General features: G+C 43.0%; 1 protein-coding gene across 1 annotated transcript in view; it reads left to right on the top strand.

The window, feature by feature from the left end:
* The first annotated feature begins 6,328 nt into the window (after positions 1-6,328).
* LOC126456574 (voltage-dependent T-type calcium channel subunit alpha-1G) overlaps positions 6,329-16,054 on the top strand; it is a 795,987-nt gene continuing 786,261 nt past the window's right edge. The window contains exon 1 of the mRNA XM_050092321.1: positions 6,329-6,428. Coding sequence (XP_049948278.1) covers positions 6,336-6,428 — 93 coding nt within the window. The 5' untranslated portion in view covers positions 6,329-6,335. The remainder of the gene's footprint in view (positions 6,429-16,054) is intronic.

Here is a 16,054-nt window from a genome sequence, read left to right as displayed (position 1 = left end):
GGTCTCCGAGCTGATAGTCCATACTGCTGCAAACGTCGTCGAACTGCTCGTGCAGATGGTTGTTGTCTTGCAAACATCCCCATCTATTGACTCAGGTATCGAGACGTGGCTGCACGATCCGTTACAGCCATGCCGATAAGGTGCTTGTCATCTCGACTGCTAGTAATACGAGGTCCCTGGGATCCAGCACGGCGTTCCGTATTACCCTCCTGAACCCACGGATTCCATATTCTGCTAACAGTCATCGGATCACGAACAACGCGAGCAGCAATGTCGCGATACGATAATGCGCAATCGCGATACAGTACAATCCGACCTTTATCAAAGTCGGAAACGTGATGGTACGCATTTTTCCTCCTTGCACGAGGCATCACAACAACGTTTCACCAGGCAACGCCGGTCAACTGCTGTTTGCGTGTAAGAAATCGGTTGGAAACTTTCCTCATGTCAGCACGTTGTAGGTGTCGCCACCGGCGCCAACGTTGTGTGAATGCTCTGAAAAGCTAATCATTTGCATATCACATCATCTTATTCCTGTCGGCTAAATTTGGCGTCTTTAGCATGTCATCTTCGTGGTGTAGCAATTTTAATGGTCAGTAGTGTAGATATGAAAGGTTTACAGAGATTGCAATATCTCTATTACCAGTTACTCCCTAGTTCGCTTCAGCCAGGCAGGCGACTAGTACATGAGGGAAAAACCTGCAGCTGAGCGTTGGAGCTCTCGGAAGAGTCGCGCCCGCTTTTACTTCCTTTTTCTGAGCGCGGCAGCTGTGTGCTCCGCCCACGGCCGAGGTGTGTGACGCCGCTGGCCGTGATTCCGGCAGCGACCGGCCGGAAGCCGCTGTTTGGCGACACGGAGGCGGAGGTGTGCGGCAACAGGTGGCTGCGCCCGATACAGCCGCGGCTGCCGCTGTCTCTGCTCCCACGTCTGCTGCCGAGCCGCCGCTGTGTAAATCGCCGTCTGCCAGGTCTAGTCAAACGGCCCAAACATACCCCCATTTGTATGAAGATAGTAACTGTTCTCGAAAGAACAGATACCACTGATGACCGTGCAGCTTCTCTAGAATAAATGATAATTAATTGAACCCTCAGCTGCCGACAGGTGTTGTTGATATACCTCGGTGGGGACAGCTGAAAATGTGTGCTCCTACCAGGACTCGAACCCGGGATCTCCTGCTCACATGGCAGACGCTCTGTCCATCTGAACCACCGAGGACACAGATGAATAGCGCGACTGCAGGGATTTATCAATTGCACACTTCCCGTGAGATCCACACTCCCAACTGTCCACAACCTACATACGTGATGTACCTAGTAGATATTTGCCCATCCACTCAGGATATCCCGGGTTCGAGTCCCGGTCAGGGCACACATTTTCAGTTGTCCCCATCGAGGTATATTGTTGTGTACATAGTTCCGCGTAGTCAGCGCGTACACAACATTCCCACTAGAGCGCGCCCCGCTAAGAACAACAGCGCAGGCGCAGCGCTCGTCCGTCTCCGCACTACGAGATGGCGCCGCCATAGAGACAGACCAAATTCTGCTTCCGCCGATCCGCGTATTAATATGTAACGCAGCCAATGAGATTGCTGCTAACGTAGAACCTTTTCTCCTCGCTGATCACACTCGCGCAGTGGTACATGAACGCGCGAGGTATTATAACGAGTGTACAGACCTCCGATTAGTCAGTCTGCATTTGTCTGCACAGTCTGTACGAGTTCTACATTTGTCTGTACCAGTCTATAGTCAAGTTTCCGTCTGCGCCTAATAAGATTACCATATTCCTGTACATAGCCATGAAGACAAATGTATAGAAACTTTTGTCAAGTCTCAGAGATGTGTGTGAGAATAATATTAACGTACCAATACCAAAGGAACTTCAGATTGTCAATTGTAAATAGCATCCAGAACCAAGTTAAGTAATTTTTATGCTTGTTATCATTTTAATAAATGTGTGTGAAAATTAATCAAGTTCTGTTTAAAGTTAGTCACCGTCAATCTGCTACTCTAAGCGTGCAAGTGACATTTCTATCGTCTGACCTAACGGCAGAAGAAAAACACGCCACGATAAGACCACGAGACATATTGCTGACACTCGCCTACTTCGTTAGAGCGACAAGTAAAATAATCTGATGGTGTGTGTACCGAAGGTCTTACAGTACACACACCACATATATCAACAACACCTGTCGTCAGATGAGGATTCAATCAATTATCATACCTCCACTTGCCTTTTGCAAAGGAAGAGCTTACTGTGCGCTACTGAGAAGAATGCTCTCGACAAAACTCGTCGCCATTAATATACGTCCTAAAAGCATACCTATCGTTAATCTAGCATACCAGATTATGTCTCAAGCTCTTATCTTTGATGTTAGAAGGAACAGTTTCATTCGAAGTGCTTTTCTTTCTTCATATTTACATTGGTCAGATTTACGTTACTGTTTAACGAACTTAATATTATTTCAAAGACTGTCTACTAACAACTACTGCATGTTTTACAGATTTTATTTGCACATCGCTTCGTCAGATTCAGTCTAGCTATTATTTCGTGCCACTCGTTCATGTGTCTTGCCCAAGACACGTTAGAGAAATATGTGTTGACTATATTCAATGGGATCACTACACTGAGGTGACAAAAGTCATGGGAAAACTCCTGACACCGTACCTGATCTTCTTTGGCATGCGCTAAACAAGCCGTTGGAGATTCCCCGCTTAAATATTGCACCGTGATGCGAAAGTCTTGCCGGTGCAGGATTTTGTGCACGAACTGGCATCTTGGTTATAAATGTGCGATGGTATTCATGGCGAAAGACTTCGGTGGCCAAATGAAATGGTTCAAAATGGTTCAAATGGCTCTGAGCACTATCGGACTTAACATCTGTGGTCATCAGTCCCCTAGAACTTAGAACTGCTTAAACCCAACTAACCTAAGGACATTACACACATCCATGCCGAAGCAGGATTCGAACCTGCGACCATAGCGGTCGCACGGTTCCAGATTGAAGCACCTAGAACCGCTCGGACACACTGGCCGGCTTCTAACTACAATTCCATGTTCAATGTCTGTTCATTCCCGTCGTGTGGCCATAATCACGAGGGAACCTTTTCATATGAATCATCTGAGTACCAACGAGAGGTCCAGCAATGTACTGCCCGTTTATACGTTGTGTAGCGATACCAACGTCATCTGTATATGTGCACATCGCTGTCCCATGGATTTTATCATTTTAGTGTATATCTATGAATTGTTTGGAGTTTTAAGTCTCTAACTGCTGGAGAGTAGTCGTGTGTCTATACAATTGCGCCAATACACGTCAAGCTATTTCTCGTAACGTTTCTTTCTCTCATCACTGTTTTTTTTTTTCAAACACATTCCTCGAGAATAAAATGTTACTACTTATTTTGACGCAGTGGATTGTCTGTTAGCACGAATCTTTTCGACACACATATGCAAGCATCTGAAATGAGTTGTTCACCACTCGAAACTAGCTAAGCATTTGCAAACAAAACAACAATAAAGCACAATGATTGTTTGTGGTAATAATGTTATTATATAAAACGGTTAATACATATGTTCTCCTCAAGCAATTTCCAAGTTCAAAATAGCTTGCGAAACAAGTTTTCTGGTTTCGTAAGATTTTGAGGAGGAATAGGAAAAATTTAACGCCGATTTTTAACTTTAAACTGTGCTACACCATACCATGGCTGCTAGCGTACCTGACTGCCACAGTATTTCTAAGAATTTTTCCTGGATGGGAATAATGGAAACAAGGTGTACACAACCTCGTGCGGCCGACTCAAAGGCTACTTGACGGAGATGTAGCGCCTCATGTGTAGAAAAACTAACTTTAAGCACTGGAAGAGTGGTGTGCTATCCACATTGCTTTCCAAGAAAAAGTATTACTGAGTATAGAATGTCCATCGGAACGCAGAAACACGGCATTATGTGAAGTAGCGCATCGCGGGCTAGCCTCCATCGTAGGCGATTCCAAGACTATTGCGTTTGATGCGGCTTTCGTGAATTCTACGCATCATTTTCTCGGAAACTGTTGTCACCAATTAAGATTCATGTACAGGTTGCGTATGATTCGTTTTATTTATAGTTATGCCCATTAGAAACTTTGCTCAGTATCATCGTTAAGACAAATTTTATTATATTTGATAGTAAACATCGAGAATTTATGTGTTTCAGAACAAGCAAATAACGCTCCACAATTACTTAATGAGAGAAAGAAAGATTAATAGATAGACTTTTTCCTCACAGCAGGTCTATTGAAGGTTTATGACACTGTTTCTGCCATTAACATTATCTTTCCTGAAAAACTTCCCTTTATTGCATCAACACGATTGACCACGAGCAACCGAATATGCCACTTGCATCTGCTACAAAGTAAATGAATGAGAAAGAGTGTAAAAATGCTTTCAGAATTTCAGACAACATTGTGGGTATCGGACATGCAAGGAATTTGGATGCATTCAGACAGGGGTACAACGTTGGCACATTTTTAAAAAATGGTTCAAATGGCTCTGAGCACTATGGGATTTAACATCTGAGGTCATCAGTCCCCTAGAACTTAGAACTACTTAAACCTAACTAACCTAAGGACATCACACACATCCACGCCCGAGACAGGATTCGAACCTGTGACCGTAGCGGTTGCGCGGTTTCAGACTGAAGCGCCTAGAACCGCTCGGCCACACCGGCAGACCACATTTTTTTTAAAAGAAAGGCTTACTAGGTATCTGTTCACACTGTGCAACTAAGCAGCAGTAACAAAAAGAGAAACGGCATGTAATAGAGAGACTAAATGGTGTGGCTGTAGTGCATTCATACAACAATGAACAGCGTTTACACTAGCAGTAAGCTCAATTAGTAAATCTATCCCGGGGATCCAAATGGCGTCTTAGTGTTGACCTGCTTCAGCCCCGTCAAGTTGAACTCTCGTGGCAGTCTCCGCCGTGCAGCCAGAAGATATACCTAAGATCATAGGATAAAATGTATTTCCTCTTGATCCTATATATACACCAGAGATAGAGGCTCAGATGCTATTCTTGTGAATGGAACTATTTGCCAACTTTAGCGAAACAAAAGACGCTTAGGAATACTATTTCAAATAAGTTGTGCATCCTCGTGTTAACTGAACAGTCTTTGTGGAAACAAATATACAATCGATAGGCTACATACATCGACGGCACGAGAGCCTCGTTTGGCACTGCATAAACAGAAGTAGCCGATTCCGGGTGCTTTGCCTTTCAGTTTTAGTACAAGTTCAACTTATATTTTGCGAGAAGTTTCACCGTTAACGTTAACAAACTTTATATAATCTCCTTGCCTTTTCGAAAGCTTTTGGAAGCTGTTAAAGAGTTCATCATTCCATTTAAAAGAATAAAACATACTTGTTTCAATATCTCGGTTGATTCAAGAGTATTAAACAGAACATGTGACAAAGTTATGTGCCTCGCTGCCTACCGTTATTTGAGATAAACTTCGTAACGATATATTGAATCAAGGAAAAGGGGAGTCAGATAAACTTCGTAACGATATATTGAATCAAGGAAAAGGGGAGTCAAATCTTATGTGACTCACTCTGTATCTATGCAAGGGGCAGTCAAATGAAAGAGCTGAAGATGGATAAAAGTAAAAAAACTCTTTACTCTTTCAAAAGTAAAAGTAAAGTAAAAGGAAAAATATTTGCGGTTGTCTATGGAACCATGATTGCACCCAAGCGTTCACCTCTTCGTCCGAAGTAAATCGACAGCCACTCAAATCTTCATGGCTCGAAAAATACGGGAATCACGTCAGCGGGCCCACATGTTATGAAGCTTGTTTCCACAACACTACATCGTTTCGCTGGGAAACCTTTAGACGTCTTCCATATAGTCCCGATCTCTCCCCTTGCGATTGCTATATTTTGGAGCCCTAAAGAAAGACATTCGTGGCTGTCGATTTGCTTCGGACGAAGAGGCGTACTGCTGGGGACAGTCATGGTTCAGTCGGCAACCGCGAACATTTTTTCGTGAGGGCATTGACCGTCTTGTTTCATAGTGGGATAAATGTGCTAACAGTTATGGCGATTAATTTTGAATTAACAAACAATGTAATTACATTTTTCCATCTCTCTCATTTTCATGCTTTATGTATTCTCTATAATTATAAGTGAAACTCCCACTATAATTGAGAGTGTGTTAATGTGTATTTCTTTGTTGAAGATTCATGTTTGCATAAGCTTCAGCATTCTCTTGATGTGTGTTTATTTTATTAGTGATTAATGTGGTACACCTGTCAGTTTCTGGATTTTCCTTAACGTTTTCTCACGTGGTTCGAACGCGTCAGCATGCTGGTGATCCTGCTGAACTGCGTCACGCTGGGCATGTACAGGCCGTGCATCGACGACCCCTGTACTACCAACCGCTGCAAGATACTGCAGGTACGTATAATTCCACTTTCATCTAGTACTCATAAAAATCAATTCGTGGCACCTCTGACTTTTTGCTCACAAACTAATAACACTAAAAACGTGAAACTTCTGTCACTTCTCGGCGTAATACCCCTTCAGCCATACAAATTTTTCAAAACGTCGACGCCATCATCCCGCAGCCACTGCAAGAGCTTTAGGTGTCTGGGTTGACCAATGGAAAATCGCTAATGCAATAGCGGCTCGGCTAGTGGATGAGTGACCACGGAGAGTGCTTTTCATCGTCGGAAACAGCCAAAAGTGAGTAGCAGGCATCAGAAATCACTTCAGAAATGTTGTCGCGAAGAAACTGCGGCATCACGTTCGCACGATGCACTGGAGGACACTTTTCGCATTACCAGGTCTTCATGCAGGATTGTGTGCACAGGTCCCACGGAAAAGCCAACTTCGGTGGCGGCGTATTTCATACTATTTCGGCGATCCTCTAAAACATCTTTCCGCTCTGGCTCGATCATGTCGTCATACCAGCCGCTGCGAAGCTGAGATTGTTGTCGTTTGATGTCACACTGCGTTCTACCTTCTTTGAACAGTCATACCCACGAACGCACATTAGACACATCGGTGAGACCATTCTCACATACCTCACTCAGCTGACGACAAAATTCAGTCAGTGTCACATCACGCAAATGTAGAAAACGAATGACTGCACTCTGTTTCGTAATGAAAACGTCGCCATTTTAAGTGTCAAAGACAGCCGTCACTCGCCGCTGTCCCTAGAGCTCTGTGTGCCGTACAGTACTACCACGACTGCCACGCATTTACAATGATTGCACGCGTATTTTAAAACAAACCGCATTTTTCTATCTGCTTCGAGTCCTGAGACAAAAACTTTGGAGTTGTTATAACGTGAATGTACCTCGTATTTCCCGGCAACATAAGGAGATAGGGAGATGCTGAGCTCCGTTCAAAAATCAAGAATTCGGGAAATCAGGACTTGCTAAATACAGCCTCACAAATAAACACAGATCAATGTTTAATGAAGCCAATATCTTGTCGTACGTTTCTTCATGCCGGCATTATGTTATTACAGGAACAGTAGAAATTCGAATGAGCAAAAGCAACTTCAACTGGAACAGTGCCTGTCATCTTAGTAGTGTGTGGAAGCGAGCTGTCAACGCCGCAACGGAACAGGGAAATGTACTGAATTGCTTACATTCTTACGAGACCTTTGAGAACACCAGTGCAAACATGGGTGCATATTCTGGCAGTATGACGTAATGGTGATATTCACCGACCTGTCACAAGCCCTCTATAAGCTAAGAATAGTCACCACAGCGGCAGTCAAATCAGACAGTTACTCCTGATGAAGACAATGGAAAGTAAACCGAAATTTTTTTACATAGGATATTGTGAGGTATGGCTGAGCTGTTTAGTATAACCCTAAGATGCTGTATGCCCGATCCCCGGTGACCTACAAGGAATGGGAGTTCCTCATAAGAATCATACAAATTTGAGAAAAAACAATGTCACGCAATGGAAACATTTTCTCAATAGAAAACTACTAGGGGTGGCCTAGTTAAGCACGGAAGTACAGGTACCACACCATACATGATCAAAGCAATTCAAAGGCAGGCTGCCAGATTTGTTACCGTCAGGTTTGAACGACATGCATGTATTACGGAGATGATTACGGAACTCATATGGGAACCTTGGAGGGAAGGCGACTTTCTTTCCGAGAAACACTATCGAGAAACTTTATAGAACCGGCATATGAAGCAGAGTGCCTAACGACTCTACTGCTACCAACATTCATTGCGCCTAAGGACCACGAAGATAAGGCACGAGAAGTTAGGGCTGATACGGAATCACATAGACAGTAGGTTTTCTCTCGCTCTATTTGCGAACGGAACAGGGAAGGAAATGACAAGTAGTTGAACAGAGTACTCTCCGCCAAGCACCGTACGGTGGCTTGCGGAGTTTCGATGTAGATGTAGACTTATATATTAAGAAGGGACTCATCTAATTGCAAAAGAAGTCAGTAGTCACTGTAACAGTTTGGTTTATTACAATAAGACATCAAATAAATGAATTAAGCATCTAAACATTTCATGAGTGGATAAAAATTTTGTGATCGCGAAATACAGCTTTGGGACAGGCAGGTGGACACATGAAAGCATAAAATGAAACTTTGCAACAGATATGGCTGCGAAAATTATTACTGTTTTAAACAAATAACTCAGAAAAATAAGTGCGAACACCATTAGAACCACCAAAGTGCATAATGGAAGCAAATAAATCGGATGTCGATCAACCAGCTTTCAGACTCCCTCTGTTTACTGACTGCATTGATGGCTCATTTCTATCTCTCTAATACAATGTGAATGTGGAAGACGGCAGGAATAACGGCTGGATATTTTGAGTCTAACTCGACCTCCATACTCAGTTCTAATATGGGGACGTGCTTCTGTGCGACGCCTCAGCAGCAAGAGTCAACTTGGTTCAAATAGCTCTGAGCACTATGGGACTTAGCTTCTGAGGTCGTCAGTCCCCTAGAACTTAGAACTACTTAAACCTAACTAACCTAAGGACGGCGCACACATCCATGCCCGAGGCAGGATTCGAACCTGCGACCGTAGCGGTGGCGCGGTTCCAGACTCTAGCGCCTAGAACCGCTCGGCCACCCCGCCCGCCAGAGTCTACTCTTCAGCTCCCCAGCAGCATGTATGTACACACTGATGTCTTGGCAGCAAGCATATTCTCACCTAATTACTTGAAACATGACTGGATCTGCCAATATAGGAATCTCACCGCCAATTACAGCAGGCCTTGCGAGTTCTAATCAATAATAATATCATAACTAAGCTTAACAATGTCCTACTCTTTCGGATTTTATCGTGGTTAACCAGTGATAGTCTGATGTGAAGAGGAAGGCAGAAAAGCTCTCCCACTCCATGACAAGTCTCAGCGTCATCCAACCAAAAGTCTTACAGTAGGACGCCTGCAGTTACTGTGGACTAATTGTATTTTGTATTACTAGGATTTTAAACGGATGTACTTTCATGTTGTGGTCCACGCTCTCCTGTCCTGAGGGCTACACTTGGCTTTTAAATTTTATCTTTCCTAAAAGGATTTCTCCTAGCATTTCAAACAAAGTAATTTTACAGTTCACAGGCTGGTCCCCGAAGTGCCTGCTGTGCATAAATGGGAAACAGCGGATTCTTTCACATCTAATAGCTTGGGAGGGATGCTCTCAGCTCCAAACACTTTTGTGACTCTCTGATCAATGTCCAGAGCCAGATAGGAAGAGCTCCCAAGGCTGCAGAAATTGACAAAAAAATGGCTCTGAGCACTATGGGACTTAACATCTGTGGTCATCAGTCCCCTAGAACTTAGAACTACTTAAACCTAACTAACCTAAGGACATCACACACATCCATGCCCGAGGCAGGATTCGAACCTGCGACCGTAGCAGTCGCGCGGTTCCAGACTGCGCGCCTAGAACCGCTAGACCACCGCGGCCGGCTGCAGAAATTGACAAGTCCCCCTCACCATAATAAATGGAAAAGTGGAAGAACAAATAAGGAGCTGTGCAATCATTGGTAGTAGTGAATATTGTCTGCAGTTATGATGCGGCATTAAGGATCAAATATACTGATTATCTGGATATGCATATTACATTGTAAAATATGTTATGTGACAGTTTGGGAATAAATTGGTACGTAACACTGTCATCATTAGAAACTTCGATCTCATATAAGTTTGTAATAATACTTCTCTCACTTTCAGAAAGAAATCCATTATTAGTACACACATAAATCATAGGTTCTTAATCTACTTAGCAGACTCAGTGAAAGAGATTACAACACTTGCCGATATAATCAGATAACTGCTGACCTCACCTTTATCATTTTTGAGTAATATGGTATCCAGGATGACTCTCTGAGGACAGTGGGATGATACAAAAAGCCTTAAAACAAATTTGAACGCATTATATATCAGGTGCTGAACAATCATCATTAATCAGCACATTAGATGTTTCCGCCAGTGTGGATTTAACAAATGATGGTACATCCTCGAATGAACAGGTTTCCAACGAATGTTCTATGACTTACTTTACTGCACTAAAACATCACTGCAAATATTTCAGATTGCCAGTATGTTAATGATCGTAGCACTGAGGTGTTGATCTAGCGCTGTATCGACCTTAAGACTTCCAATGAAGGGAAATTTCATGTACCATACATCTGTACTGGCTGCTTTAGCGAATGACGCTCGGGCTGTCGACCGCGGTTTACTTTTTATCCGTCATAGCAATACGGCGAAGGACATTTAATCTTTAGTCCAGGACCTCCGTTGGCCCTATGCCGTATTTTATGGACCTTTCCCTAAGTCTCTGTTTTTAGGTGTCTTTCCTTCCGTCGATTGGGCCTAACGTGCAATCGCTTTTAATTCGTTTTTCGTCTTCGTGTTCTACGGTTCTGACATGGGCGCATATGGCCTTAGTATTTTTTGTGCCCTAAAATAAAGCAAAATAAAACAATTCCTTATCTTATAGCCGGCAGGTGTGGCCGAGCGGTTCTAGGCCCTTCAGTCTGGAACCGCGTGACCGCTACGGTAGCAGGTTCGAATCCTGCCTCGCGCATGGATGTGTGTAATGTCCTTAGGTTAGTTAGGTTTAAGTAGTTCTAAGGGACTGATGACCTCAGATGTTGAGTCCCATAGTGCTCAGAGCCATTTGAACAATTTTTGAACCTTATCTTATAAATCCACTTGATTTTCTACATCCTTCTGTAACACCACATCTCAAACGCTTTGTTTCTCTTTTATTCCAGTTTTCCTACTGTCCACGATTCACTGCCATACAACGCTGTGCTCTAAATGAACTTTCTCAGAAATTTCTTCCTCAAATTAAGGCTCACATTAGATAGCAGCAAATTTGCCTAGGCTAGGGATGCCCTCTTTGCTAGTCTGCTTTATAAATCCTCTTTGCTTGTCCGTCACGGGTTATTTTGCTGCCTAGATAGCAGAATTCATTAACTTTATCTAATTCATGATCCCTAATTCTGATGTAAAGTATCTCGCAGTTCTCAGTTCTGCTACTTCTCAGTGGTTTCGTCTTTCTTCGATTTACTCTCAGTCCATATTCTGTACACATTAGACCATTCCACTCAACAGATCCTGTAACTCCTCTTCGCATTCACCGAGAATAGCAATTTTCTTTCTGTTCTTTCTCTGCGCCTTGTTCCGCGCCTAAGCGGGGTCGGCGTTTTTATTACCGATTTGCCAGTGTTAGTTGCAGAGCATACCCGGATGCCCTACCCCGAACCCCACGTGATGTAAGTGGTGTACGCCAGCTGTCTGCGTCTAGTGTAAGCCATGAAATAGTTCAAATAGTCAAAATGTCTGTGAGCCGTGTAACTGAGGCGGAACGTGTAGACCAGCCCGGTATTCACCTATGGAGGTGTGGAAAACAGCCTGAAAACCACATCCAGGCTGGCCAGCATACCGGCCCTCGTCGTTAATCCGCTGGGCTGATTCGATTCGGGGTCGGCGCGCCTACCCGAATCCAGGAAGCAGCGCATTAGCGCTCTCCACCGAGAATAGAAATGTCATCAGCGAATCTTGTCATTGATGTCCTTTTCGGTTTGATTTGTAGTCAAACTCTTGAAGCTTTCCTTTATTTCTGTCATTGCCTCTTCGATGTATAGTTTGAGTAGTTGGGGTGAAACACCGCATCAGTTTCTTACACATTTTTAAATCCGAGGTCTTACTTCCTTGTCTTATTATTCCCTCTTGGATCTTGTACAAATTATATATTAATCGTATATCCCTGTAACTTATTCCTATTTTTCTCAGAATGTGGAACATCTCGCACCATTTTACACTGTATAACGCTTTTTCTAGCTCGACAAATGCTATGACCGTGTCTTGATTTATTTATTTTTTTTATTTCAACCTTGCTTCTAAGATTAAACGCAACGTACGAACAGTCTCTCTCGTGCTTTTACTTTTGCTAAAGCCGAGGTGATCGTCATCTAACTATTCCTCAAGTTTCCACTCCATTCTTTCGTATAATATTCTTGTCAACAGCTTAGATGCATGAGCTGTTCAACTGATTGTGCGATAGTTTTCACACTTATCTCCAGTGCCATTTTCGGTATTGCGTGGATCATATTTTCCGAAAGTATGGTGGTATGTCGCCCGTCTCTTGGATTCTGCACACCAACTTGCATAAACGTTTTGTTGCCACTTGCTACGGTCGCAGGTTCGAATCCTGCTTTGGGCATGGATGTTTGTGATGTCCTTAGGTTAGTTAGGTTTAAGTAGTTCTAAGTTCTAGGGGACTGATGACCACAGATGTTAAGTCCCATAGTGCTCAGAGCCATTTTTTTTGTTACCACTTACCCTAGTGATTTTAGAAATTCAGATGGACTGTTACCTACCCCTTATTTTCTCTCAAGTATTTCGGAGTTCTTTTAAATTATGACTCTGATACTGGAATCCCTATGTCATCCCTACAGACACCAATTTCTTCTTATAACACGACACCAGACAAGTCCTACTCCTCATCGAGGCCTTCAATGTACTCTTCCCACCGATGTACTCTATCTTCTTCGTTTAACAGTGGAATTCCCGTTGCATTCTTTATGTGACCACCCTTGCTTTTAATTTCACTGAAAGCTGTTTTGTCTTTCCAAGTAGCTGAATCAATCCTTTCCATTTGTTTTTCGATTTATTCACATCTGCCTTGCATTTGATATTTATTTATTTCTTAATTTATTTACTCTGATATATTTCTGTCTTTCCGTGAACTTTTTTTTCTTTCTTCTTTCATCGATCAACTGATGTATTTCAGCTGTTACCCAAGCTTTCTTCGCAGTTATCTTCCCTGTACTTATGTTTGTCTGTCCAACATTTGAGATTGCACTTTTTAGAAATGTCCACTATTTTCTACTGAGCTGCCTACTCTGGTATTTCTTATCGCAGTATCCGCATCCTAAGCGAACTGCAAACGCGTCTCATCACTCTTCAGCACTTCAGTATTGCACTTCCTTGCACAATGATACTCTGGGACAATTCTTTTGAATTTCATTCTGCTCTTCGTCATTGCTAAATTGTTATCTGAGTCTATATCCGCACCTAGGTATGCTTTACAATCCAATATCTGATTTTGGAACTTCTGTCTCACCAAAATGTAATCCATGTGAAACTTTTCCGTGTCTCCCCGTCTTCAACAAGTATACCTTCTCCTCTTATGCTTACCATCTTTGTCCTCTCTCATTCATATTGCCAAGCTCATATTCTCCAACAACCCTTTCTTTTATTCTTTCCCATACAACAGCGACGCAATACCCTTGACTATCAGGTTTTCATCTCCCTTTACGTGTTGAATTAGCCGTTCACAATCATCATATATTATATATATTATCTGTATCTCTTGCTTGTGACGTTGGCATCTATACCTTGCTATTCATAACTCCTGTTATGCTATATTTTTTTCTGTTGATGTCACTCTACGTTTTTCTCATCAGAAATCCTCATTTTCTTTCCCTTTTTTACTTCGCTCACCCCCACCACATATAGATTGAGCTATTGCATTTCCCTTTTCAGATTTTTCTAACTTCCCTACTATGTTCGGGTTGTGACATTCCACGCTCCGACTCGTAGAACGTTATCCTTTCGTTGGTTATTCAGTCTTTTTCTCAAGGTCACCTACCCTTTGGCAGTCGCCTCCCGGATACCCGAATGGGGGTTCATCCGGGATCTTTTATCAACGGAGTGATCATCCTGACACTTTTTCAGTTACGTGCCACATGTCCTGTGAATACACATTATGTGCCTTTATGCAGTCGTTTCCGTTGCATTCTCCATTCTCATGCCGTTGATCACTGCTGATTCCTCCGTCTTTCAGGGGCTGGCTATCATCCAAAGGGTAAGAGAGCACCCTGAACCTCTGTCAGCACCTCGTCGTGCTTTTGTTCACTACCAGGTCTCCGTAGACATTCTGCAAGCGCCTATGAATATATGAGATGCTCTGGTTTTCTTCCAAAAGAAACTCAATGACGGCTCTGTGCTTGGAATGCACTTCCGTTACAGACGCAATTTTGAAGGCTACTTATGTCGCCACCTATTGAAATTTCATAAAACTAAAGCGGGGATATTCCACACTGACCCACAACAAATTCCTCATTTTTTCACCTGGAACTGGACAAGAAAAAATGTGTTGCATTACTTACTGAGCACCCCTCGGACATACTGTGAATGTAGGTATGACGTTCCTCAGTCTATCTTCTGATATCTCACACGGGTAATACTTCCTTGCTTGATTCGAATTTTCTCTGGAAGCGAAACTTATCCTCCCCCACTTCGACTTACCAGTCGTTCCTTTCTTTAGAATTGGTGCTCGAGATTGCATTATAGAAAGGAAGAGCAACATTTTTCCAGGAGGTGTGGTATATTTGATAGTACAAAACTGTATGAGCCGGGGTTTTTCGAAGTTTAAAGCTAGCCTATTTCTTCAAACCAGTTAGTAAATCTCGAAAAAACGTCGCTTACTATTTCTTCTGTTGATGGGTCTTTGCTCGGCTTTGCAACAGTGCTTGTATCAACTGCACACACTTTGCCTCTTGACGCAAACAAATTGGTAGACCTTTGACATGAAAACGATGAACGGTCCAATTAGTTAGTTTTGTATTCCTTCCTACGTCATTGATTAACATTTTCTAACATTCTCGTTTCAAAATTATCTGTGGATGATTCACGCGGATAGTCAGCAGCTAGTACCGCTATTGGATCACAGCTACAATTAATAGGATTCGATGCAGACGCGCACTTATCGAGGCTATATGCTCGAATATCCAGCCCATTACGTCGCCTCCCGCAGAATGGCGGCAGCTGTTGACACACAGACACCGTCGCTCTGTTGACACTACTTATCGCATTTGGAACGGCTTACTGTTCCCGTTGCGTTATCGCATGTGGCTGTAATTAATGAACTAGCTGACTCGAATTCAGAGCTTCGGAGTGGATGTGGCGAAATTTGGCCGCCGTTACTGGAAATCTCCAAACATTGTCGTCGATGTGTAACAAGCCCCACGAAAGTAATTCCTAGCCTAAATATATCTGAGTTTGGAAAACGTAATAAGCTTTAGTCTAAAGACGCCAAGTTCCAAATGTAAAGTTTTGTCTTAAAGATAACTACAGTGTTATTTAGACGCAGGACATCCGTAATGAAACTAACTAACCCTTTCTGTATGGAGCCAGCTAGCACAATATTAGCTATATTAAGACAAGTCCTGAACAGATTCATGCATTGCTTCTTCGGTGTATAGTCTGAATAGTACGGGCGAAAGATTGCATCCCTGTCTGACTCCTTTCCTAATGTTCAAATGTTCAAATGTATGCGAGTTCCTAAGGAGCCAAACTGCTGTGGTCATCGGTCCCTAGACTTACACACTACTTAAACTAACTTATGCTAAGAACAACACGCACACCCATGCCCACGGGAGGACTCGAACCTCCGGCGGAAGGGGCCGCGCAGTCCATGACTTGGCGCCTGAAACCACACGGCCACTAAGCACGGCCTTTGCTAATCCTATCGCCTCGTTCTTGCTCTTCCATTCTTATCAATGCCTCTT

This window comes from Schistocerca serialis, chromosome 2, assembly GCF_023864345.2.
Source record: "Schistocerca serialis cubense isolate TAMUIC-IGC-003099 chromosome 2, iqSchSeri2.2, whole genome shotgun sequence".
Taxonomy (NCBI): Eukaryota; Metazoa; Arthropoda; class Insecta; order Orthoptera; family Acrididae; genus Schistocerca; species Schistocerca serialis.
The sequence above is the reverse complement of the archived record's forward strand: the minus strand, read 5'-3'. Positions and strand labels throughout refer to the sequence as shown.